Genomic DNA, 27654 nt, shown 5'->3' with positions numbered 1-27654 from the left:
TTCAACCCCCCCCCCCCCGTAAGCTGGAGCATGCAGGTCCTGTATGCCAAGCTTAGATCGGAAGTTGCGAAACAGAGAGATGGGGAGAGGCTTTGTGAAACCGTCTGCTACTTGGTTGGAGGAAGAAACTGATAATAGCTTGATTAGCCCTGTGTTCAACTTTTCTTTGACGATATGACAGTCAATATCTATGTGTTTGGTACACTCATGGAACACGTGATTTTCAGCTATAGCCACTGCAGATTTGCTGTCACAGAACAATGTTGCTGGTTTATTCACCTCAACTTGTAGATCCTGAAGGAGATAGGTAATCCATTAGATTTCGCAGACTGTGGCAGCTAAGGCCCGGTACTCAGCTTCTGATGATGAACGTGATACCGTGGCTTGCTTTTTAGACCGCCAAGAAATTATTGCTGAACCAAGGAACACACAGTATCCGGTTATGGATTTCCTTGTTTCGTTACAAGCAGCCCAATCGGAATCTGAAAATACTTTGAGTTGTATGTCTTTGTTGGTAGGATAAAAAATGCCTTGCCCAGGTGAGTTCTTGATGTATCGGAGTACTCTGTGTGCTGCTGTTAGGTGTTGTTCTGTTGGGGCATCAACGAACTAGCTGAGCTGTTGAATGGCAAATGTAATGTCCGGCCTTGTAGCCGTGAGATATAATAGTTTGCCTACCAATCTTCTATAGCAGCTGGCATCGGCAAGAGGGGTACCATCATGTGTGAGTTTCAGGTTATGAACCATAGGTGTACTGGCTGGTTTGCAGCACAGAAAGCCTGCTTCATCTAGAATTTCTAAGGCATATTTGCATTGGCATAAGTTGAGCCCTTTCTCTGTTGATCGTGCTTCAATACCCAAGAAGTAACCAATAGACCCTAAGTCTTTGATTTTGAACATATTGTCCAGAAATGTTTTCAATTCTTGAATCAGACTCAGGCTAGCACTTGCCACCAAGATATCATCGACATATATAAGCAATGCAATGAAACTGTCAGCTCTACCTTTTGTGAATAGAGAGGGGTCTGATGAAGACTGATTAAAACTAATTCGAGACAGAGCAGTGCTGAGCTTCGCATTCCACTGCCTACTCGCTTGCTTGAGGCCGTATAAAGACCTCAATAATTTGCATACTTGATTCGGTTTCTCATTCTGAAATCCTGGTGGTAAAACCATATATACCTCTTCATTGAGATCACCGTGAAGAAAAGCATTCTTGATGTCCATTTGATGTATATGCCATGCCTGTGATGTGGCCACTGCCAAGAAGGTGCGAATTGTGGTTATTCTCGCTACTGGGGAGAAGGTTTCCAGATAGTCCACACCAAGCTGTTGTGTGTATCCTTTTGCTACGAGACGTGCCTTGTGTCTCTCTATCGTGCCATCGGCTCTCAACTTAGTTTTGTAGACCCACTTACAACCAATGGGAAACTTTCCGGGGGGGAGATCGGTTAGTTCCCAAGTGTTGTTGTTTTGTAGGGCTTCTATCTCTGTGGCCATGGCCTTCTGCCAACATTCATGTTTGACAGCTTGGGCATATGTCTTTGGCTCACTGATCTCAGTCACTGCTATGGAGAAGACTTTATGTGTATGCTCAAGGTTGTCATATGATAACACCTTTGAGAGGCTGTGAGGAGTAGTCCTGTTTCGAACCACAGATTCACAATAGAAGTCCTGGAGCCGGGATGGTAGCTGCCGTTGTCTGGTTGACCTTCGGGGTTGTAAGGGAAGATCAGAATTGCATGGAATAACATCATCACCATGAGTAGGGGCAGATTCAATTGAGTGACCAGTGGATAAGGAGTTGTTGTCACCAGTCTGAGGAATGATATTATCATGTGGCTCAATGTTTGTGTCTTGACTGCCAAGATTGTCAGTATCAATGTTGTCAACTTGTGAATGTATTGGCGGAGGACTGCCATCATTCGAAGGAGGCTCATTAACCGTGGGATCTTCTCTTGACTGAAAGTTGACATCTTCATTAGCTGTTATGGGTATAAGTGGCAAACAAGGACCATGGGATACTGAAGGTGGCTCATCAGAAATTCGTCCCTTATCATCAAAGGGGAATTGAGCTTCATAAAACACAACATCACGTGAGATAAAAATTGAGCCATCATGCATGTCATATAAGAGATACCCTTTTATATTTGCCGGTATACCAATAAAGGCACATTTTCTGCTTCGGGGAGCCATCTTGTGTCGAGATTGTGATAAGGTAGAAGCATAGCTCAAACAACCAAACACCCTTAGGTTATTTAAGTCTGCTTCTTTGCCATATAATCTTCGATAGGGACTTAACCACTGAGTTACTGGAGATGGAAGACGATTGATTAAGAAAGCTGCATGTAATACACACTGACCCCAAAGTTCCAAGGGTAGGTTAGCTTGAAAACATAGGGCTCGAGCTACGTTTAGAATGTGTTGATGTTTACGTTCTGCGATAGCATTTTGTTGAGGTGTATTGACACAAGTTTTCTGGTGGATTATCCCATTATCAATAAAGAACTCCTTCATGTTGAATTCTAGGCCATTGTCACTCCGAATAATCTTGATAGATAAGCCAAATTGATTCTGAACCAGTTTCTGAAACATTTTCATTAATCCCTGCACCTCAGATTTGTTTTTCATCAAGTGAATCCATGTATATCGTGAGTAATCATCAACTATAGTTAGAAAATATCGTTCTCCCCCCAGAGATTGAACCATAAAGGGACCCCAAACATCAACATGAATCATTTCGAAACAAGCATTAGTCACAGTTGTACTCAAAGTAAAAGGAGATCTTTTATGTTTTGCAAAGTGGCATACATCACAAGCTGTAGATTTAGAGCTAAAATGAACATCAGTGATAAGGTGCATTTTATTCATGGGGTAATGCCCTAATCTTTGGTGCCAAGTCTCAGCACTACAAGTCATGACAAACTGTTTATTGCTATCTGTGTGATCCTCTGGTGTTTCAAGCAGCAAGTATAAACCCCCTTTCTCTTTAGCAAAACCAATCGTCTTCCCATGATTCTCCCGAAGAAGGCACTGATCAGAGGTAAACGTTAGCATATATGAAGGTGAGCTTTGAAGCAGCTTACTAACTGATATAATGTTGAACTGAAAAGATGGTATATGTAATACATTCTTCAAACACAAACTGCCATTTAATTTTATCTCACCAATATGCTTGACTACAGCTTGTTTCCCATCCGGTAGATTAACTACTGTTTTTGCCACAGATTGATAACTCTCAAAAGCATCTAATGAACATGCTATATGATCCGTAGCCCCAGAGTCTAAGATCCAAATAGATAAATGTAAAGAAACAGAATTAATGGTGGTGGTTGTAGGAAACTTGCCTTCATTAGTAGATGGTTCCTTATCAAAGTTTGGCATAAGTGTGACAGCAGCAGCAGTGGGTGACTGCCCTTTTTCCATTTGAGCCTGCATTAGTGATATAAGTTTCTGAAGCTGCTCATTAGTATCACTGCTGGCAGAGGAGGAAGCTGTCATTGTATTTTGTTGTTTTCCCTTTGATTTGTAGCCAGGCACCCAACCGGGAGGAAAACCATGCTTCTTATAACACTTCTCAATCGTATGCCCAGTCATACCACAATAAGTGCATTTCGCAGTCTTGTTTCCACCACCAGAATAGTTGTTCCTTTTGTTGTTGAAGTGAGTAAGGGCTGCCACAATATCCTCTGTATCTGATTGACTTGCTTGAACAGAATTCGCATGACTAAGATCAAGGTTATTCAAATTCAGATTTGTGAAGTTTAGTTGCCTTTCATATTTTTCTGCCATCACAAAAACCTTGTGCATATCTGGTAAAGGATCAAGAACCAGAACACCATTTTTCAGTGAATTGTATTCCTCATTCAGCCCTTGAAGGAACCTAATCACTCGATCAACTTCGCGCTCATTCTTTATTTCGTCAAGAAGATCGCAAGAGCAACGCGAATCACACTTACATATCGGCAAAGGCCTGAGATCATTCATTTGTTCCCAGAGTATACGACATTTTGTAAAATAGTCATTCACTGGAAGATTACCTTGCTTTAGGGCGTAGATTTCAGTTTGCAAGGCGGAAATCCGGTGAGCATCTTGTTGAGCAAACCTTTTCTTCAGATCGTTCCACATGTCCCTGGCATTGCGTATATACATGACGCTTTGTGCGATTGATGAGTGAACAGACTTAACGATCCATGCACAAATCATGAGGTTGCACCGCCTCCATGCGGCAAACTTCCTGCTCGAAATGTCCAGCGCGATCGTGCTTCCATCCACGATCGTCCATTTGTTCTTCACCTCCAGAGCGACTTGCATGGAGATGCTCCAACTGGCGTAATTTGCGCTCCCTGTGAGCGGAGGTGACACGAGAATGGTATTTGCATTCTCATTACTGTTCAAGAAAAGTGGATCCTCGATGTCATCGTCATTATTTCTCTGTGAATTCCTCTGCGGAGACGCCAGATTCCTCTGTGGATTTCGGACGTGAGCTGGTGAGCGTTCGGTCGGAGAATCTTGAGCAGTAGGGGAACGCTCGACTGGAGGAGTTCTCCGGCTGGATTCTGCGTTGCCGGCGACGGCAGCTGCGTAGCTTCCCAGTCGCGGCTCTGATACCATGATGCGAGAAGAAAGTAAAGGTAGAAGACGAGAGTTGATTGGTGGGAAATGGCGGTGATATTATTCATAGCTATAACACGTGTGTACATGGTAATATATAGAAGGTGGGAGACGGTTGTAACAGATTACAAAGCAAGTAAATTTACAAGAAAGCCCTTTAACTACTCTTTATCATCTAATATGTTGATTTGTTGAAATGTCTCCTCAACTTGTGCAGTTGTGCTCTTTAGCACAATGGCCTACCTCCATCCATTCCGAAAAACAAAATGAGAAACTCGAGGAAAAGAACAATGTAACTTAACACAAAAAGTGAGAACGGAACTGAGAAGTGAAAAGAACAAGTTAAATATTCCTTCACTATATCATTAGATAAGGCAGGTAGAGAACAAGAACATTACTTATGTATTGAGCAACGTAACAAATCAAAAAGGAACAAGAATTGCATTTTCTTAAGTTTAATTTTAATCATCCTAAATCCTAATCATCGACTATTAGACAATGATGGTGTTCCTATAGTGATAATAGTTCCATTTTACATGGGATACAGGTAAAATGCTGCAAATCAACATGCAAAGTGACTTATCTTTTTTTTTTTTTTTTTTTTGCAAACATGCAAAGTGACTTATCAACATGCAAAGTGACTTAAAGTGACTTATCTTTAATTTTGGCTTCTCACTATTGTTTCAATAGCTAGAGGCCGGTCATATAGTATTCATTTTTTCAAAGGTAAAATACTAAATTAATTCTCGAGTCTTGACGACCATAAAAAAATTCAATTAACATGACGTGTTGTGATGTAAAAAAATTCAATTAACATGACGTGTTGTGATGGATAGGTAGTCAATTTCTGGTCACATATCCAATCAAATATTTATCATTTGTGTACATTTATAGTATTACTTTTTAAAAAGATAATTTTTTGAGAGAAAAAATAGTTAGTCAAAACTTGGGATTTGGGAAGCAACATAACAACTCAAAAATGAACAAGAATTATACCACTTAATTATATACACTACACTATTTTCTTCCAAAGTTATATTCTTGCACTAGTCATAATATAATATATATTATAATATAGTTTGGTTAAGTGTTAATAGTCCCATGGAGACAGGCCAGGTGAAATATGTTGCAAAGTAAAGATTCTTTTACTCTTAGACATGGCAAGTAAAGAATAAGAATTTAGTTTACTTATATATTGAGCAACAAATTAAAAGAAAATATTACATTGCTTTGTTATATATACAGTACACTTATTTCAAAACCTCTACTCACACTTTCAAATACTTGAGCTATAGAAAATAATAGAGACGAAGGTGCAAACATGGCAAACAATGACATGCAAGCGAGCGAAAACAGAGAAGGAGAAAGAGTAACGAAAAATCTAGATGAATCTAGTAAGAATCATGAAGCAACTATATGACATTGAATGGTATTTCCTTTCCTTTCCAACTTTCTCTTTCAATTTCTCATTATGGTATATTTTACGATGAAGAGAAGTCATCCTACTTATTACTATGAATAAAAGAGTAATATTATATGTAATCTCACTTCTTGATTTTTTTTTGTATTCCATAATCATGTGTCATGAATTGATTGATCTCAAAAAAAAAAAAATTACTACATAATAATGATATTTATATATATATATATATAAATGTCAACGCTCATTTATATTTCTAGTAATATGCATATAGTATCTTTTTAACATTGTAAAATGTTTTAATTATTAATGATGCCTAATTGGATTTATCACACGAGACTTATTTTGCTGATTTATATATCTACTATACTAATAAGAGCCAAAAAAAGTTAGGCCTACAACGGGTAGAAAAAATGACGGTCAAATTATTAAATCAAATGGATGGTTCAGATTGTTTAGATTTATATTTTTACTTGAGATTTTCTAATCTATCCTTAATTAAATGATTATTCGTTAAGTTTTTCGTTATCTACTATACTAATAAGAGCCAAAAAAAAGTTAGGCTTACAATGGGTAGAAAAAATGACGGTCAAATTATTAAATCAAATGGATGGTTCAGATTGTTTAGATTTATATTTTTACTTGCGATTTCCTAATTTATCCTTAATTAAATGATTATTCGTTAAGTTTTTTGTTAGATATTATATATCTTTTCCGTTAATATTCCGTTAAACTTTTAACTTACCCATTAATTTCTATAAGTAAGGTATTAGGTTCGAACCTCATCCCACTCAAAGTTGGCATAATTGTTGAACATATATTACGAATATGTTAGAGTATATTATTTAAAAGTAAGTAACACACCCTATTACTTTTATTAAATTAAAAAAATTATTAGTTACAACAAAAAAAATAATACATATGCATTTCTTTAATTTATAATTCGATGTCTACAATGTCTTTATTCAAAAAAAAAATTCATTATCCCAAAATTTAAAAAGAGATATAATTTCATTAGTTATATTGTCTATATTTTCTACAATACATTGTTCTCAAAAAAAAATATTTTCTACAATACAAAGTTTCCTTACCTTCAAATTTATTAATTAATTATATTCATTAAATTGTTCATTGTTTTTTTTACACTATCTTGTAATTAAATATCAAAGTTATACTAAAAAATAATGTTATATATTTATTTACCAAGTATTATGTCAATAACATGGAAAAAAATTTCAAAAAAAAAAACAGTTTGAAACCAATCATATTAACCACTTATGGCGGATTTGTTGACAAAGAAGACATTCAAATAACTCAATAAATTGATTTAAAACTCATTATTAAAAATGTCAATGTAGGGTAATAGAATATTGTGACACACTTGATGCATTAAAAAGATATTGAGACTACAACATTGTTGGAATCAATCTTTCAAATTCAAAAAAAAATAATGAAAAATAGCTACCGTTGCAGCATTCATTAATCTTGTATGTAAAATACTTATCGTGCATTCTTTAAATATATTAGAACTAATATAAATTTACAATTCATTTCATTTTCTACAATCAACTTGTTTGGATTAAAGACAAAATCAACATCGATCTTGACACAAAAAATAATTGGTATATAGGATGAAACCACGGTTTAAAAATGTTTATGCACAAAGTGGCAAACTATTTAACTACATGCATTATGATGAAAAGGCAGCAGTGGGTACTCCAAGATTAGTATAAAATCAAAAAAAAAAAAAAAAAAAAAAAAAAAAAAAAAAAAAAAAAAAAAAAAAAAAAAAAAAAAAAAAAAAAAAAAAAAAAAAAAAAAAAAAAAAAAAAAAAAAAAAAAAAAAAAAAAAAAAANAATTAAATGATTATTCGTTAAGTTTTTTGTTAGATATTATATATCTTTTCCGTTAATATTCCGTTAAACTTTTAACTTACCCATTAATTTCTATAAGTAAGGTATTAGGTTCGAACCTCATCCCACTCAAAGTTGGCATAATTGTTGAACATATATTACGAATATGTTAGAGTATATTATTTAAAAGTAAGTAACACACCCTATTACTTTTATTAAATTAAAAAAATTATTAGTTACAACAAAAAAAATAATACATATGCATTTCTTTAATTTATAATTCGATGTCTACAATGTCTTTATTCAAAAAAAAAATTCATTATCCCAAAATTTAAAAAGAGATATAATTTCATTAGTTATATTGTCTATATTTTCTACAATACATTGTTCTCAAAAAAAAATATTTTCTACAATACAAAGTTTCCTTACCTTCAAATTTATTAATTAATTATATTCATTAAATTGTTCATTGTTTTTTTTACACTATCTTGTAATTAAATATCAAAGTTATACTAAAAAATAATGTTATATATTTATTTACCAAGTATTATGTCAATAACATGGAAAAAAATTTCAAAAAAAAAAACAGTTTGAAACCAATCATATTAACCACTTATGGCGGATTTGTTGACAAAGAAGACATTCAAATAACTCAATAAATTGATTTAAAACTCATTATTAAAAATGTCAATGTAGGGTAATAGAATATTGTGACACACTTGATGCATTAAAAAGATATTGAGACTACAACATTGTTGGAATCAATCTTTCAAATTCAAAAAAAAATAATGAAAAATAGCTACCGTTGCAGCATTCATTAATCTTGTATGTAAAATACTTATCGTGCATTCTTTAAATATATTAGAACTAATATAAATTTACAATTCATTTCATTTTCTACAATCAACTTGTTTGGATTAAAGACAAAATCAACATCGATCTTGACACAAAAAATAATTGGGTATATAGGATGAACCACGTTTAAAAATGTTTATGCACAAAGTGGCAAACTATTTAACTCATGCATTTGATGAAAAGGCAGCAGTGGGTACTCCAAGATTAGTATAAAATCAAAAAAAAAAAAAAAAAAAAAAAAAAAAAAAAAAAAAAAAAAAAAAAAAAACACACACACAAACAAAATCAAGTACTATACTCATTCATATTAATTCCAAAAATATGAACTTCAAAATAAACATGTGCAAAATGGATGTAGAAATTGTTGATGAAACTAAACATATTGCAGTATCAGTATTCGGACTACCTGCAAAGCTATTGTTGTTACTATCAAGTAAACAATTTATGAAACTAGAACAAAATGTACTACCCATTAACCTTCTACAAATATAATAAATATTAATATTTTGTTCAATACTTTCACATAAAAATGTACAACACACATTTCACAGCACATAAAACATGTAGGGGGGGAAAATACTCCAATATAATCTTGCATTGATATAGTTTAAAGTATTTATTTAAAAATAAACATTAGGCATTATCTCAATCGCGCAATGCGCGTGAAAAACTAGTGTCAATATAATTATGATAAAATGTTTCACATTTTATTTATTTTGTTGCACGTATATATTTTTATAATATACTGGTAATATAGTTTTTTGTAATATTTATTTTAAGATGCTTTATGCCATTACATGCCTTTCTATTACATATATTTAAATGCTACTCCGTATTTTTCAGAGTTAATTCCACTAGATGTCCCTTATCTTTGGTGGCAAATTCAAATTTAGTCTCATACTATCTGTTTTGTCATTTAACATCCAGACTATTATTTTTTGAACACTTTTAGTCCTTCTCATGACATTTCCTATTTTTAATAAGGTCATTTTTGTCTTTTAATATTTTTCTATGGTTATTTTTCTGATTGCAACCGGTTTAATTGGTTTATAGTTGAAAATATATGTTAAGTTCATATAGGACCTATGTTTTTTGATATGCCCTAGGCCAATAAAATGATAGGACGGGGCCTGGTTACAACCAATGCCTCAAAATCATTTAAACGACACAAATTAAAGGAATCAAATAAGCACATACTTTCCCGTTAACATGAAATCATATGAGTTTGATATCAATTTTGCACATAAAAGTACTAAAAATTATGACTTATCATTCTGTTTCTCTAAAATATTCCTTACTTAACATGAGTTCCTTTGAGTACACTCTAATCTATCACTAGTATATGTTCAACAATTTTGTCAAATTAATCTCATTTCTTATGAAAAATAATTGTGATGCTATCATATTGAAGTGTGCATGCATGATTTAATTATGAATTTACACATTAATTAATAATTAAATTGAAGTTAGGACAGTAAAGTTTAGTTGGAGAGAATTTAATTCATTAAAAATTTGAGTTTCTTCAGGAGGATAAGGAGGGTGGAGTATGAGTACAAAAGCGAGAAGATGGAAAAGTGTTTGGTTAAATTCAAATGTGAACACATTAAAAGCGAGATAAGTGTAATGAATGGAGTGGTGCAGATGGAAGGCTATCCAAAGCCTGAATACTTGAAGGATGATGATATTGAGGGCAAGCTAAAATGCGTAATACAAGAACTTGACGATGTGATTTCTTTCAAGTTAAAAAATAGTGGGGAGGAGGTTGGAGAGGATATTATTAATCCCCACAAGTGGGTTCGACGGCATGAATCTTCTTCTTCTTCTTATGATTCCAAGCTTGGTTTAGTGCAAAAGGAAGTAACTGAAGTTTCAAAATGGTTGTCCGGCATTGCTAAGAGGATGGAGAAAATCAGGATGTTAGTTTCCCAATTCAGCCCCAGCACGAGTGGCTTCTGGATTGAGAAAAGGCTATCAAACACAATTTTATAAATTTTATGGTAGAAAGTGAAAACTACAACTGGTGGATAATTCTGGAGTGAGAGACAGGATAAGCCCTTAGGATGGTGATGAAGAGAATGAGGCACTCTTGGAGAAGCTAAGAGATCCAATTGGAGACTGATATTCATCTAAATCAAAAAGATGTTCAAGTTTTGTTTAAGATATATAGAAGCAAAACAAAATGCTGACAGATGGATCGGAGGAGGTTCATGTTCTAGATATGAAGGTGTACCACAGAAAAAGAAACCGCCAGGAGTACAGTACAGTTGCAGCAAACACTAAAAGGTGTTGCTCTTACACAGCAGGAGGATGTAGATTTGATCTCCCTCAACTCCCAAATAACTCCTCACAACTTAATGAAGTTGAGCATAATTGTTTACTTCAATTTTAATGAACAAGTTTGAAATTTACAAAGCTTCTATAATCTTCATGCTCTAAATATAAAATGGTCGGTAGAAGGTGATGTAGTAGATAGATATGGTTTTGAGCTTCCGCCACAACTAAGGAAACTTCAGCTACATTTGTATCGAGGTAAGAATTGACCAGTTTGGCTCAAGAGGCATCCTACTTTGGAAACACTTTACTTCGCTTGTTCATGGTTGATTAAGGCTTTCCCGGATGATCTTATATATGCTACCCAAACTTCATGTTTTGATCTTGCCAGGTTTAACTAAGTTTGATTAGGATAATATTGTGGAACATGGGATATCTTGTTGCTTTCCCTCTCTCAAACTGTTGTATGAATGGCACTCTTCTTATCATTGGATCTAAGCTAAGGGTGTTTCACTTTTTTTTTTTTTCTTTCATTCTTTTCATTCATTTTACCCAATTAATTAATACCAGCCTTGCCTTGAGTACAAATATATATTTGTAAGAGCTTGCAATTAAGTAATTACAATATATTAATATGTATAAATTCAATTCATACTTAAGATGATGAAGACTTTATACCATGCATGCGCATTAATGTTCTATGCTGCCGTCAGAATTTCCTCAATGCTGAAATATTCACAGTTGCCAAATAAACCATTAAAATATAAGTCTCATTACACTTTCAGATATAATAAAAAAACAAAAAACAAAAAACAAAAAAAAATTGTTTTAGAAGTTAATATTAGGATAACTTAGCTTGCTGAGTTTACCCTGACCTGATATTTTTAATAATTAACTAATTTTTATTATTGTTATTATTAAAATCAAACTTCTGCTAGTCTGCTACCATAGCAGCCAAAGCTCAACTGCCATAGCAACTTCACGTACTACTTCGCCTTCGTACGTCCCAAGGAGTTGCAGTTGTTAGGCTCTACTTAATAAATAATAATAATAATAATAATAATAATAATAATAATAATTATTATTATTATTATTATTATATTATTATTATTATTAGAACCCAACAAATATTAATATGAGTATATGACACGTCACTACATCAGCACCTACCATCAAATTACCTTTAAACGTTTCGGATTGATGCACAACCTTTTTTTTCACTTTTCCAAATAGTTTGAGAGCTCATTTGATTAAAGAAAAAGTATCCATTCATAAGACATCATGTCAACTATAATTTGTTAAATGAATGGCGACCAACTATCAACTTCAATTGTGTTTTTAATTACGTAATGTCCATTTAGAGCATTTTCAGTTTGATAATTCAATTGAACTTTTGAACTTCTTTGAAACATTAAACTTTTAAACTTATTTTACCTTTATCATAAATAGGTGATCAAGATCGAACCGTAATGATGGGGTATTGATTATTTGGGTTGAAAAAGAAAAAATATGATAATTCATAATTTTGTTAATATAAAATATATTTTTTTTCAAAAGAGAAACGGACACCTTTAGTCCTCCAATTATAAGTAAAATTAGTTATAATGCGCACATTGCGCGATTAAATTAATGCTCAACATGGAAATTAAAATATGTAAATACTTATCAGTAGAATTTTTAAATATCAAGGTTAATTAATATGAAATAAAAATAATTATTTTCAATATAATCAAAGTGCTTATTTAATTTCAACTTGTAATAAAAATAGTAGCAACAATAAGTATTGTTTTAGATATATAATTATAATCCAAAATAAAAATTATGTCATAAACAATGTTAATATTAAAATAAATTTAGTCTTCTTAATACGAAATTGATGAGTTAATAAATTATGTAAGGTTTAGAATAGGCATAATCATTTTCTCAACTGTAATTTATTTGATGTTAGTTTTGGTAGCAGACCTGAAAAATATTGTATAGGGTAAGATGCTAATATGAATTTGGTGATCTCCTGAAATGTATGAATGTTTATGTTTCACTTGTGTTATCTAGTCTGTCTTATAATCCTGCTTCTTTAGCTGCACATTCTCCTGAAAATACATGTTATGCTGTTTGGGAATTTCATATATGGAGGTGAAAGTTTTCTTAATATATTTGTTTTTATCATAGCAAAGTAACTATTATAAACAACTGTTCCCGGATGCCATGACTTGGGTTATGTTCTGGGTTAAGACCAAATCTCACCTAATAACTTGCCTGTGAATATCTGTTGAGTTTACTGTAGAAGAAATCTGGTCTTTTTGCTAATGAATGGAATGTATTCTTCATGATCTATTTGGTGATGGGTGTTTTAATTTGATGTCTCCTCAACCTGTGCTCTTTAGCACAGTGGCCTAGCTCCATCCCTTCCAAAAAAAAGAGAAACTAATTGAATTGTGCATTATATTTATGTTATTGAACTCCAGTTAAATCACTAGTCGCTAGCCTACTTAGGATTCTGGTGCTTGAGAACTATAGTGACAGAGCTCATATAAACTCTCCCTAATAGGTATACGTTGTTTAACAAACCAATAGTCAATCTCAAGTGTTATGTATATATTTATATGAGATAAAATGACTTAAGAATGCTGAGATATTCGACTTTTATTACTCAAAGACTTTTAGCTTGTCTAATTGACTTTTTTCTCTTTCTTTCGGTGTGCCTTTACGTTGCCCCATTCATTATACCTTGTGTGTTTATCTGGTTTATATTGAGCCAACAATTGAAATTAAAATATTTACAATACACAAAAAGTAAGAACTGAGAAGGGAAAAGAACAAGTTAAATATTCCTTACTCTTAGACACAGCAAGTAAAGAACAAGAATATTACTTATGTATTAAGCAATGTAACAAATAAAAAATGAACAAGAATTACATTGTTTGATCATATACCCTAAACCTTTTTCTTCCAAAGTTATTCTGGTACTACAATTTTGTGCTATATATTTGTTTTTATCTTGTAGTGTGTAGCTAGGCTTACATAGTATATATACTCGAACAACTTTTTACAAAAGAATTTTGAGGGATTTTTAATTCTAAATTCTCTACTTTCACGTCAAAATTTAATTTATACTTATTCCTCCTAATATTAAATGATATAATGTTACACATTAACAGGAAGTAACGTAGCGTATATAAACTCTTTCGATAGGTATTTACTCTTTAACAAAATGATAATCAATCTCAAGTGTTTATATGAGATTATGACTTAAGGATGGTTGTGATATTCTACTTTTGTTATTCAAACACCTTTGACTTGTCTAAATGCGTTAATCTTTATTGCGAACTATCAACTCTCAATGCAGGTTAGTACACAAGAAGCCTTAGGTTAGTCTTCCCATCTCTCTTTACTTTACCCCAGCATTTCATCTTGTGTGCTTATACTGCAATTACAAACACAAAAGCACAATAAAAGTTTTAAAAAATATCTACGACACAAAAAGGGAGAACTAAGAAGGGAAATGAGTAAATTAGATATTCCTTTGTTCTTAGAAATGCACGGTAAGTAAAGAACAAAAGGATTACTTAAATTTTGAGCAACGTAACAACTCAAAAACGAACAAGAATTATACTGCTTGATTATATACAATACACTTTTTTCTTCTAAAGTTATTATTGTACTACTAGCTGAAAACTGAAAAGCTATAAGCTCGAAGCTGAGATATGAAGAGCTCTTAAGCTAACTGTTATGCTTAAAAGTGTTTGGTAAAATTAGCTTTTCGATAAGCTGATAAATGTAAAAAGACTAAAAAGGACATCTTCATACAATTTAAATAGTTTAAATTTAAATAGGTTTGTTTATATATTTAAAAATAAAATAGTGAAATCAATATATTTTAATAAAATATAAAGTAAGAGCATATATTTGAAAACATATAAAGCAAAACAAAATGTTTATAATTCATAAGATTAATTCATACAAAAATCAATGTTCAAACAAAAATGTCAAATTGAAATTAAAACTAAACATATTGAAGAAAAAAAGTCAAAAAGGTTTAGCCAAAAAGGTTTTAATTGGGAAGTGTAAATGATGTCATTTCTTTAAAATAATAAGGTTAAAGATGGAAAAAAAGTTAGGAAGCTACTAGCTTATTTTGAAACGCTACCTTAAGTAGCGTTCAAAAATAAGCTCTTATTTTAAGCTACTAGCTTATTTTAGGGACATTACCAAACAGAGCTTATAGCTTATTAGTAGCTTAAAATAAGTTATAAGCTCATAAATAAGCTCTGCCAAACAGAGTCAAAGTAAAGATTCTTTTACTCTTAGATATGGCAAGTAAAGAATAAGAATTTGGTTTACTTATATATTGAGCAACAAATCAAAAAAAAAAAAAAAAAAAAAAGAATTACATTACTTTGTTATATATACACTACACTTATTTCAAAACTTCTACACTTTCAAATACCTGAGCTATAGCAAATAATAGAAACGAAGGGACAAACATGACAAATAATTGTATCCAAGAAGTGAGCGGAAATAGAGAAGGAGAAAGAGCAGTGGAAAATATAGATGAATGTCCCGTAAGAATCATGAAGCAACTTTATGACATTGAATGGTATTTCCTTCCCTTTCCAACTATCTCTTTCAATTTCTCATTATGGTAAATTTTAAAATGAAGAGAAGTCATCGTACTTATTACTATGAATAAAAAGAGTAATATTATATGTAATCTCACTTTTTACTTTTTTTTTTACTCCATAATGATGTGTCATGAATTGATTGATTAAAAAAAAAAGATTTCAATTTTACTACATAATGATATTTATTTTTATATATATAAATGTCAATGCTCATTTATATTTATAGTAATATGCATATAGTATCTTTTTGACATTGTAAAATGTTTTAATTATTAATGAAGCCTGATTGGATTTATCACACGAGACTTATTTTGTTGATTTATGTCAATATAATTATGATAAAATGTTTCACATTTTATTTATTTCGTTGCCTGTATATATTTTGAAATATATTTTTATAATATACTGTTAATATAGTTTTTTTGTGATATTTATTTGAAGATGCTTTATGCCATTACATGCATTTCCATTATATATATTTAGATTGAAACAGTGTTGCATTGCATGTTTGGACATTGTGCTCTTAGTTTAAAACAATGTACGCAAAAAGGGTTAACTCAATGCATATTTAGTGATACAATTTTATATGTAGGGAAAAGTAACTTTCACGAATTGTAAAAGTTTTTCTATATTAAAAATAAAATAAAAAAAAAGTGTTTTCCTAGGTGATGATTGATTTATTACAAAGTCTATTTTCATTTATATATATACACCTCATTTGTCAACTGATTGCAATTGAGGAACAAAATTCATTCCCATTTTTTTAATTGGTGCATAATCTATGATTATTAGACCAGTTACCTAGTTGTTTTTTGGTTTTAAAATAAAATCTAATTTAATACAATCTGATTTAAAAGACTTTATTACCATATTATATAGCGTTTGTATTTATTAGTATTCTATCTATGTTTTAAATTTAGATAAAGTAGAAAAGCACTTTATATCTATGCTTTAATTTTTCCCAGGCTTAAACCATGAAACAAAATAAAGTTGTATAATTTCCCTTTTATTTTTTTTATTCTTTTTCACATTCGTGACCTCTCATGACACTCGAAATACGTCTTTGTGTCAAGATAACTTCAAAATATGTTTAATTGAGTTCTAATTTACATTATGTTACAACAAGGGCCGCCCCTGGACAAGGGTAGGCTAGGCCGCCTTTGCCTAGGGCCCATGCTATGAGGGTGCCTACCCCACCCCACCCGTCCTTTTCATATATATAGTATAATATACATATCGATATAAGTAAATAAAATGCATTTATTTTATTCAAGGATTAAATGGCTTAGTTGGTAGGATACATGTATCTTATAGGAAAGGTACGGGGTTGAGACCTATTGGATATATTTTGGATATATTTTTTCCCAAACACTCTGTTAAATAAAAATTTGATTTGTGAGATTAATTTATAATTGAGTAATTTAATACTTGTATTTATAACAAGTGTTATTTTGTGAACTTTTACAATGCACCAACAATCTATTAAATAAAAAATTTGATTTGTGAGATTTATTTATAATTTTAAAATCTATTTATAATTGAGTAATTTAATACTTGTATTTATAAGTTGTGCTATTTTGTAAACTTTTATAATGAGTTTTGAATTGTAAAAATTATTTATCTTGATTAATTAAATAATTAATTTGTATGAATTATATTTTGTGATTTAGTTATTAATAAAAATTTAAATGATAATTTGCTTTTTTATGAATTATTTAGTCAAATGCATTCTGAAGTTTCTATTATGTTTTATCGTGTTCAAATTATTCTAGAAAAACTTGAAATTGATCTAGCTAAAAGAAAATAGTATTTATAAATATCATACCAATAGGAGAGTGTGGTTTATAATGCGTTTTCTATTCAAACCATTTTATCAAATTAATTAACTTAATTATGTTTCATATTTTGTTATAAATATTTTACTGCGTTTTGAAGTATTTTGATTTTGCGTCCTCAATTACGATGATTTTTAGCTTCATCCTTGTTTGTAAGTTTTGTTTTATAAGTTTTTATTAATAATTAATTTATAATTTAATATAATAACAATATTATTTTTTAAAAATTGTTTATTATTTTTATAAATTATAATTATTTATTTATGAAGGCACTGATGTCGTTATTGATTATTTTGCATTTAGGTAAGCATCAATAATTTTTTTTATGATTATTATTGTGGATGTAAATATGTTAAAAACTTGTAAATCTTATTTCGAAGTTATATGACATGCAATAGTATTTTTTTCTTTTAAATAATTTAAATTTTAGGTATAAAAATATATGTTAAGTTCGGATTGTACCTATTTTTTTACCTGCCCCAAGCCAATAAAATGATAGGACCATGTGTAGTTACTACCAATGCCTCCAAATCACCTAATGACAGAAAAGAATCAAATAGGCAGATATTTAACTTCCAATTGACATGAAATCATATGAGTTTGATATGAATTGTACATATAAAAGTACTAAGAATTAGAACATATCATTCATCTTCTTCATCTTCTCTAAAATATTCCTTACTTTAGATCAACATGAGTTCGTTTTGAGTACACTCTAATCTATCACTAGTATATGTTCAACAATTTTGTCAAATTAATATTTCATATGAAAAATAAATGCCATGCTATCAAATTATAAAGCACTAGATTGGAGATGAGCATGCATGAGTTAATTATGAATTTACACATTAATTAATAATTAAATTGAAGTTAGTAAGTCAATAACTTTTTGGTCTAGTGGCACGAAGTGACTCTCCCAATGCATGAGTTAGCATCTTCTCCACCCCTTCCATATGGAGTGAAACCGGGTGTCACTAGATCACAAGTCATTGGCAGTTTGAGGGAATTTAATTGATTGAAAAAAAAAAATTGAGTTTCAGGAGGATAAGGAGAGTGGAGTATGAGTACAAAACGGAGAAGATCGAAAAGTCTCTGGTTAAATTCAAATGTGAACACATTAAAAGCGAGATAACTATAATGAATGAAGTGCTGCAGATGGAAGACTATCCAAAGCCTGAATACTTAAGGATGATGATGTTGAGGGCAAGCTTAAATGCGTAATACAAGAACTTGACGATATGATTTATTTCAAGTTACGACCACATTTGACAGAGTTTATTGATCCCCACGAGTGGCTTCGACGGCATGAATCTTCTTATGATTCCAAGCTTGGTTTAATGCAAAAGGATAAAATTGAAGTTTCAAAATGGTTGTCTGGCATTGCTAAGAGGATGGAGAAAATCAGGATGTTAGTTTCCCAATTCACCCCCCAGCCCCCCGAGTATCCATCAATAAACTACGAGAGTAAAATCTGGGATGAGAAAAGGGTATCAAACACGAGTGCATGCAATGATATGTGCATTGAAGAGAGCCTGCTGATATCACCCATGATTGCCTCTCTCAAGAAGAGTTACGACCATCTTCCTACCAATTTGAAGCTCCGCTCGCTCTGCCTTGCCGCATTTCCTGAGACCTTCCTCATCAACAAAATGCCACTAATCTATTGGTGGATGGCAGAAGGCTTCATCACTGAGACTGAAGAAGAAGAAGAAGAAGGAGGAGAAGAAAACTTTATGGAACTCATCCGTCTCGGATTTATACAACCATTTTATGAAGATGAGGCTAAAAGGCTCAGTAGTCTGAGAGTAGTAGATGCTTGTACAGTGCATCCTTGGATTCGAAGAATGCTGGTTTCCATTGCAATGGACACCCAATTTTTTGAATTTTACGGCCTGGGGGGGCAGGGGCAGGAGAAGAACAAAATTAGCACTAATCCTGCAGCCTCAGATTTTGTTGGCCGGCCAGCGCATGCATGTTTGTTTTGGGATGAAGGCGCAGAAGATGAAAACTACACTTTCATGTGGATAATCAAGATTCTACGGTGGATAAAGCCTGTTCTCGTTGTGTGTGAGAAGGAAATTATTAATAAAGAAATTAAACAAGTCAGGATCTTAGATGATGATGATGATGATGATGATGGCCTTGGGGTAAAAGGATATCGTCATATGCAAGAGGTTTGGGATATGCTTTTTGCTTTTCGATTATTGATTTTGTGTGTAAGCAAGCTGGTGGTGTATGAACTGAGTAACAGGATAAGCCCTTGGAGAAGCTAACAGAATTGGAGACTCATATTCATCTAAATAAAAAAGATGTTCAAGTTTTGTTTGAGAAGCAAAACAAAATGCAGAGTGATCTTAATAAAGTATTGATGTGGGCAAAGGAGCAGGTTCATGTTCTAGAGATGCAGGTGTACCACAGAAAAAGGAACTGCCACGAGTTGCAGCGCACAAGAGAACAACTATTTGCCCGTTATGACCTTAGTGGTAGCAGCAGCAGCAGCAGTGGCCCCCTTCATCGTCAGTGCGGGGGTAAAGCACCACTATTGGACATCATTAATGTTAACCAAGGTTACCTAAATTTGGAGGAGCTGCTACTGTTTTGTGGGAAATTAAATAAGCTTCGAACCCTTCACTTGGGGACGTGGAATCATCGTCAATATACCACTAAAATTGAAAATAGTTTGGTGTTGAATGCCCTGTTCCAAGTAGGCAGCTGCAAGCACTTGAAATATCTAAGCCTCAGAGGAGTTGAAGGAATCACCTCATTGCCTCCCTCCATATCTAATTGTTGCAACTTACAAGTATTGGACCTCAGGAGTTGCTATGATATTTAAAAGAGGTGCCTTCAGAGATTGGGTCACTTTCCAAACTCACTTATTTCAATGTATCAGGATGTTCTTCGCAGCTTAAGCACAGTAGTTTATGGGTGGTAGTTGCAAAACTTATGTTGCTCCGAACACTAAAGGGTGTTGCTCTTACACAGCAAGATGATGCGGATTTGATCTCCCAAATAACTCCTCACAACTTAATGAAGTTGAGCATAATTGTTAACTTCAATTTTAATAAAGTTTGCAATTTACAGAGGTTCTCTAATCTTCATGCTCTAAAAATAACATTGCCGTCGCTAGGAGGTGATTTTTTAGTATATAGATATGGTTTTGAGCTTCCCCCACAGCTAAAGAAACTTCAGCTAATAAGCTATCCAGGTTATCAGAATTGGCCAGCTTGGCTCAAGAGGCATCCTACCTTGGAAACACTTCGCTTCTCTTATTCATGGAGGATTACGGCTTTTCCGGATGATCTTATGCTACCCAAACTCCAAGTTTTGTGGTTGACAAATGTAAGTGAGTTTGAAAAGTCAATTATGGAACTTGGGATGCCTCGTTGGTTTCCCTCTCTCAGAGCGTTGTTTGAAGGTCCCGACGGTGATCGCATTTGGTGATGGGCCACAGATAACTCACCACTTAATCCGAGTTTTTATGTATATATGCTAATTTTTCATGCTCATTGCGCGAATGGAATAATGCTCAACGTAAGTTTGTAATATTTATTTTAAGATGCTTTATGCCATTACATGTCTTTCCATTATATATATTTAAATGTTATTTTTCAGGTACGTTTTGCATTTTAATTTGCAAGTTTTGCTGCATTATCCTTTGTAACAAGGATAATAAATCACCCGTTATGAAGAATTTGTCAGTCTATAAGTAAGATAAAACTTGAATGAATTAATCATACATATTATTTCAAAGCGATGCATGCTTAAACTTCTTAATTTATCTATAGGTATTTAGAGTGCAACGGTGCTGCATGTTTGGACATTGTATTTTTAGTTTAAAACAATGTACGCAAAAAAGGGTTAACTCAATGCATATTTAGTACTGATACAGTTTCATATATAGGGAAAAGTAATTTTTATGAATTTTAAAAGTTTTTCTAAAAAAAAAAAAGAGTTTTCCCAAGGTGATGATTGGTTTATCACAAAATGTATTTTAATTATATATACACCTCATTTGTCAACTGTTTGCAATTGAGGAACAAATTTAAAAAAACAATTTCAACAATAATTCCGACAATTAAAAAATTTCAGCGACCATTCGAATTAAAATTAAACAAAAAAATTAGCAACCGTTACTTATCATTTTCCTCCCTAAGAAGGCGATCGGACTTGGTCACCTTCTCTTGGAGAAGACGACCAGTCCAATCGTCTTCTCCATTACTAGTGGTCACCTTCTCTAGTGGAGAAGATGACTACATCTGGTTGTCTTATCCGCTGACAACTTAATTTTTTTTAATGGACGTGAACAATGGTCAGAGGTGGTCAACAACGATAATTTTACCGTATCGATAAATCGGACTTATTTGACGCATTTTGACAAATTTGAGTGTCTAATTAAATTTTTTTAAGTTAAAAAATCTATTTGACCATTTTCCCTATTATTATTATTATTATTATTATTATTATTATTATTATTATTATTATTATTATTATTATTATTATTACAACCCATCAAATTTTTAACGAATCATTAGCAGGGTTGGGTGGATTTTTTATGGGATACAAAAATATGACATTTTTGAAAAGTGTTCATAGATAGGAAAAGAGAATTTTTAATGACCCATCAAATTTTTAACGAATCATTAGCAGGTTGGGTGGATTTTGTTATGGGATACAAAATAAACACATTTTTGAAAAGTGTGCCTAGATAGGAAAAGAGAATTCATAGAATGCATGTTTGATTAAGAAAAAATACACTCCAAGAGTGCATGTTAGCTTTTTTTTTAAAAATTAGCTAAAAGGTAGAAAATTATGGTATTATACGCGTATGTGTATAGTATTGAAGCGATAAGGAAAAAAGATAGTATATACATATAAGAAAAAAAATAGTATATACGTACAATTGTTGTTAACCTCATTAATTCCTTAATCATTTATAATGTATACTAGTTAGTTAATTAGTATGTAGTAATTATTACATAATAATTTGAAAAGTTAAATATAATTAATAATAATTTGTAATTAGTGTATAATAATAATGAAAAATAATTGTTTAATTATTAGGAATCAAGTAATGAAATTCTGAAGGTCCTTGAAGTTTATTTAAAAGTAAATTTGACGAACCATACGTATAAATGTGGAAAGTGGAATATAGATGTCATACATTTCGCACATGCAATTGCAGCTTGTAATTTTTGCAGTGTTGGGTATGGATCATTGGTGCTGCCAGTCTTCACAGTTGAATACTACCGAAGGAGTTATGGAGGTGACTTCTATCCACCGGCTTCAAATAAATCAGTGGACTAATCCAAGCACATGCCTTTCACCGCTTTCCACTACGCGTCGAGAATGTCGAGATCAACGAAAAACACGTTGAAATCGATTATGGCAATAATAATAGGAAATGTAATTATTATAGGGCACGGAACCACACTTCAAAACAATGTCCACGTTTAAATATTCAATAAATTGTAATTCAATATTACATTGTCACTTAATATAATTTCAATTGTTTTTGTAATATAAATATATATCAGACTTGTTTCAAAAAAAGTATATAAACAAAGGAATTGGTTAAGTCACAATGTAAAATAAAGGAATTAAAAGAAACACACACAAAAATCGAAAAATAATTTAAAGCAAAAATTATGTATTTTGAGTCTTCACACGGTCTTACTACCTAGAAAAAAATAAATTGTTGTGTTTTGTACAGGCATGGAGAATTGATGATCATACACTCGTAGATTTTTTTGTTTTTTGTTACTGTATATTTATTTGCCATGTTGTATATTTATTTACCGTATTATACCCGTATTGTCTTTGTATAATGTACGGTACTCTATTTAGGAATAAATTTTATAAACGATAAAAATGCATTCCTAAGATGCATGTTGGAAAAAGTAAACATGCATCCCACAATGTTATTTTTCTCATGTTTGTATCCCAATAAAAATTGTCATATTTTTGTATCCCACAAAAATTTCAATCTTGAATGACAAAATCACCTACTCAATAGGTTACTTGCTAAAAGTGTTAATTATACGGCATTTATTATCATTTTCTACCATCCATGTTGAGTTGTCATGTTATTCTTGATCTATTATCATTTTCTACCATGTTGAGTTGTCATGTTATTCTTGATCTAAAACAATAGTGGTTAATTTTTTTTATTTAATAAAATGTGTGCACATGAGTTATACTACATGAGGGTAAAATCTATCATTTTCTCTTTTTTAAATGTTTAGGGTTGATGCAAAAGTGTTTTCAACTTTTTCAAATAATTCAAAACTTTCTTTTAATAGTACTAAAAAAAAATTCAAGTTCAATTTTGTTTTATATTACTTAATGCCCATTTAAAACTGTAAAAAGTTTGATAATCCAATTAAATTTTTAAACTTATTTAACCTTTTATCCTAAATTTTTTTAAACCCAAATTTGGAGAAATTCTATTAATCTATAAACACACATTTAAATAATAATTGAATTAAGAAATTAATCCGATACCAAATAAAACGATTCAACTTTTGTTAGTCTACATTTTTTTTTTCAAAAAAAAAAAAGTGAGACTTTTAATGCTCCAATTATGAATAAAGTATAATAATGAGCGTCAAATTCTATATTAGAGTACAAAAGTGTCCAACCAAACAAAACCGTAGTGCATATAAACTCTTCCGGTAACAAAATACAAAAGCGAAACAAAAACTAAAATTTGACTTAGTTATTCCTCCTCGTATCAAACAGAATCATGGAGCTTGGTCAAAACACCAGTTCAAAATTTCAACAAAATGTGTAGATTGCTTCCAATTACTGTCTCCATTTGAGACATAGAATTGAACAGTTGGAATGAAATTTTTGGCAAGTTTACAGAATAATGTATGATTAAAAGAATTTCATAAAAACACAGTTAACTGACAAGAATTATGAACCCTAGCTATGTAAATTTCTCTAACCCACTGCAGTTTGAGCTAACAGTATCAAGAATTCTTTTTCATTCCACCCCAAAATTCTGTAAGGGGCAAGCAACAATGTCAAGCACATTGAGGGAGTGAAAGACGTGCCAAACCTTATTAAGTACTCATTTCTTCATAATGTAACCCAAAATTACACCAACCAAGCCGACAATGATGACAAACACGAATGAAACGCCACCACTGCGACTTTTGTGGATGTCGCGCTTCAACAGTTCCTGCATGAGCACCTAGTTAAACCCACTGCAAGCAAAATGCCAAGCAAAAACTACACCAAATAGTTGAGTAGAATCACTTCAGTGTTTCTGTCCTTAACTTATTGTTAAATGTTAAAATCTAGATGAGCAGCAAGGTAAAAGGTGAAAAACTGCCCAAGAGTGAAGGACATTTTCAAATATCTGAAACAAGAAGAGAATACAGAACATAAATTCCTAACCAGTTCTTGGCGAAGTCTGTTGTTTCGTTGAACTGCAGCAACTTTTTCCTCAGTCAATTTTGAAACAAGTGATTTGGTCTGAAAATTGAAATTTATGAAAAGTTCAACTAAACCATTTGGACATTAAAGAGTTGTCTAAATACACAGTACACTAGCATACACTCAACCACATGCTCAGCCTATAAATCATCAAGCACCAACACTGAGATAGCTGATTAATCTGAGAGCAGATGGTGATGCAAAAATCTTTATTGCATTAATCTGAGAGCAGAGGAACCCTAAAAACAGTACCTAACACATGTCAAGACAATAATGTGGCCGTGTCTCAAACTCATCTGTGAAACCAGTGCTACTTGACTTTAAGAAAGGGACAGCCATGCTCAACATAGAGCATCTAATATTTTATCACAACAATAAGAGAATTTTGCATTCTGAAGAAATATACAGATCTAGGCAAACCAGGTTTATTTTATCTACACAAAGAACCTCTGCAGTCAAGATAAAAGTATTATTCATTTATTCTTACAGGATATATAAAGGAAGAAAGTAGTTTGGCTTAACATTTTTATCAATGCTTCACAAAATCTTATCTCTGGGATTTGAACCATTTATGCTAATTGTGCTCCAATGACCAAATGTTCCATGATGTGTGAGATGAGAGCTGACTAGCATAAGGTGTGAATCACTATGGCAAGTGCATCTCTATATTATTTACATGCCTATTTGCAGTAGCTACATTAAACTACTCAGAGGATAGAGCTTAATAGCAACTTCACCTCTGAAGATTTGTCATGGGAATCACTAAATGATCTTGTAGCCTGAAAGCAACAAACAAGCATGCTATCAATCACAATATACTGCTAAAATTAGAGCCAGAACTGAACAAAAGTCATGCATGCAAGAGGAAAAGGATAAATAAGAAGGATTGGATTTCAGAAAGTAGAGTAACAACCTCAAAACCATTTGGATTGCCATTCTCTAACAAGGTTTCACTTTGTGATAAACCTTCATCCGAACCTTCTGCAACTGGTGATGGTGGTTGAGGGGGAGGGACATAAACGACTTTCAACTTGCACTCTTCCACTAACTTTCCTGCTTCCTTATTGAACTGCAATTATTGACTCCCACTTATATAAGTTATGGCATTCATAATCTGAAGGCAGCAACATTGAGAAGTTTACTATTTTACTTTTCTTGCAGTAACCAATTTCAAAACCAAAACTCAACAACAGAGCTACTATTTTGGAATTTTTACAGTCATGTAAGGAATTTAATTATTTTTTTTCTGATTACCATTTCTGAAGTAATGTCTTTTATAGTTGTACCAGGACCTGCAGCTACACTCTGAAGTAAAAACTTGTCCCTACATTGCATGTCAGCAGGCATCTCCTTTTGTGCCTGCATCGTTACTACACAAGATGGAAACTTGAAAATCAATAATTACAAAAGTCCATTTCAATGCTAACAAATTTTTTAAAAAGGGAAAAAAAAAAATCTTCACTAATACACTTGCAATTTAACAACAAAGAACAGTAATAAATAGTCACCATTCATCAAAATTTCAATGTACACGGAAAACTTAAGGAAATACCTATGATATCACAAGTGGATCGAGGCAAAACAACCCCCGTATTGGGGCGAACACAGTACTTTTTCGGATTCGTCGTCTTAACCTATAAATTTACGGAAAGAAAAACTCAATCAAATCGAAAAGAAAAACGTGTGATGTGTAAACATCAATCTAAACCATCATACAGAATGCATACATTCCACATTCATCGACGAACACATCAACATGAAAAAGATATGTATATACTTCACCTTGAAAGCGACATGATTTTCAGTTTTATTCGACAATTGAATCGAGCAAGAGATCTGCTTCTTCAGCTCAACTGATCAAACGCACAAAAATAAAAATTAAAAATCACGAAAAAACACGCCAACAAAATGAAATCAATTGCGAAGGAATTAGGACGATAAGAGACGGCATTACAAGGAAACTTGAGATCTAAAGGTTCGATATGAAGAAGTTCTCCGGAGCTCATTTCGTTTTTCCGATTATATTAAAATTGTATTGTCGCTGGAGCAAATGAAGGTTTGAAGTTTGAAGTTTGAAGTGAATCCGAAGCAAAATCAAAATATTCTGGTTTTTTTCTTTGTTTTTCGTTGGGATTTTGGGAATTTTGGGGGCGATCCGAATAAATCTCTGCGAGGGAAACAGAGAGTATGCTCCACGTTGGCAAAACCGTTGGCATCCATCTATACATAGCATGGATCGGTTTTTTTTCGCTAATAAATTTCATATTCATTAACTCAACCGCTTTTGGGTTGATAAGTAAATTACTAATAAAATTATAAAAATTTAAATTTTCTAGCGAGCTATCCCATTTTAAAGAGGTGCTTACAATTCAGCGAAAAAATTAATCATTGTGTTACGGAAGAAACCTAAGGAAAACCAAAAAAATTAAAATTGTAAAATAAATTGAAAAAAGTTTTTGCAGAAGCAACTCAAACCGAATTTGAATTATATTACAGTCAAAAAATCTTAATTTTTAACTTATGAATATCATTTTACTTTTTTTCTGTGTTTTTAATCCAAAATGATATTAACTCTATCTAATTTAATTTTATTTTTTAAAAGAATTATCATTTATATCTATTTGTTAACCCGAATAGAAGAAAACAACTATTAACTCATTACCACTACAATAACTAAAAAGATTTATGGGCAGATATTATATTGTAACAGAGTCAGTAGTACTCAAAAAAAAAAAAAAAAAAA

General features: G+C 32.1%; 3 protein-coding genes across 4 annotated transcripts; 2 read left to right on the top strand and 1 right to left on the bottom strand.

The window, feature by feature from the left end:
- Positions 1 to 5899: 5899 nt before the first annotated feature.
- On the top strand, positions 5900 to 11557 carry LOC116030940. Its single transcript, XM_031273314.1, has 2 exons — positions 5900 to 6043; positions 10270 to 11557. The coding sequence occupies exons 1-2, from the start codon at positions 6000 to 6002 to the stop codon at positions 10730 to 10732; spliced, it is 507 nt and encodes a 168-aa protein (XP_031129174.1). The 5' UTR covers positions 5900 to 5999; the 3' UTR covers positions 10733 to 11557.
- A 3921-nt stretch (positions 11558 to 15478) lies between these two features.
- Positions 15479 to 21011, top strand: LOC116030748. 2 transcript variants are annotated; one of them, XM_031273073.1, is made up of 2 exons: positions 15479 to 15611; positions 18512 to 21011. In XM_031273073.1, exon 2 carries the CDS (start codon positions 18710 to 18712, stop codon positions 19742 to 19744), a length of 1035 nt encoding a protein of 344 aa, XP_031128933.1. In that variant the 5' UTR covers positions 15479 to 15611; positions 18512 to 18709; the 3' UTR covers positions 19745 to 21011. The 2 variants fall into 2 exon arrangements, with proteins under 2 accessions (XP_031128933.1, XP_031128934.1); XM_031273074.1 differs by having other exon boundaries at positions 18506 to 21011.
- Positions 21012 to 24214: 3203 nt separating this feature from the next.
- LOC116030448 (vesicle-associated protein 1-2-like) lies at positions 24215 to 27184 on the bottom strand. Its single transcript, XM_031272697.1, has 8 exons — positions 26866 to 27184; positions 26694 to 26764; positions 26464 to 26545; positions 26166 to 26281; positions 25825 to 25980; positions 25649 to 25690; positions 24873 to 24950; positions 24215 to 24654 (listed from the first exon to the last, which is right to left on the bottom strand). The coding sequence occupies exons 1-8, from the start codon at positions 26915 to 26917 to the stop codon at positions 24544 to 24546; spliced, it is 708 nt and encodes a 235-aa protein (XP_031128557.1). The 5' UTR covers positions 26918 to 27184; the 3' UTR covers positions 24215 to 24543.
- Positions 27185 to 27654: the final 470 nt, after the last annotated feature.

Source organism: Ipomoea triloba, chromosome 9, assembly GCF_003576645.1.
Source record: "Ipomoea triloba cultivar NCNSP0323 chromosome 9, ASM357664v1".
Lineage (NCBI taxonomy): Eukaryota > Viridiplantae > Streptophyta > Magnoliopsida > Solanales > Convolvulaceae > Ipomoea > Ipomoea triloba.
Note: the sequence above shows the minus strand (reverse complement) of the source record. Positions and strands in the feature narration are given on the sequence as shown.

Coding starts and splice junctions, on each gene's coding strand:
- LOC116030448 (XM_031272697.1), bottom strand. CDS start 26,917: ATGAGCTCCGGAGAACTTCTTCATATCGAACCTTTAGATCTCAAGTTT. Junction 26,765..26,865: donor TTTAGATCTCAAGTTTCCTT/GTAATGCCGTCT, acceptor GCGTTTGATCAG/TTGAGCTGAAGAAGCAGATC. Junction 25,981..26,165: donor AAGACATTACTTCAGAAATG/GTAATCAGAAAA, acceptor CAATAATTGCAG/TTCAATAAGGAAGCAGGAAA.
- LOC116030748 (XM_031273073.1), top strand. CDS start 18,710: ATGATTTATTTCAAGTTACGACCACATTTGACAGAGTTTATTGATCCC.
- LOC116030940 (XM_031273314.1), top strand. CDS start 6,000: ATGAATCTAGTAAGAATCATGAAGCAACTATATGACATTGAATG. Junction 6,044..10,269: donor CAACTATATGACATTGAATG/GTATTTCCTTTC, acceptor GAGTTTCTTCAG/GAGGATAAGGAGGGTGGAGT.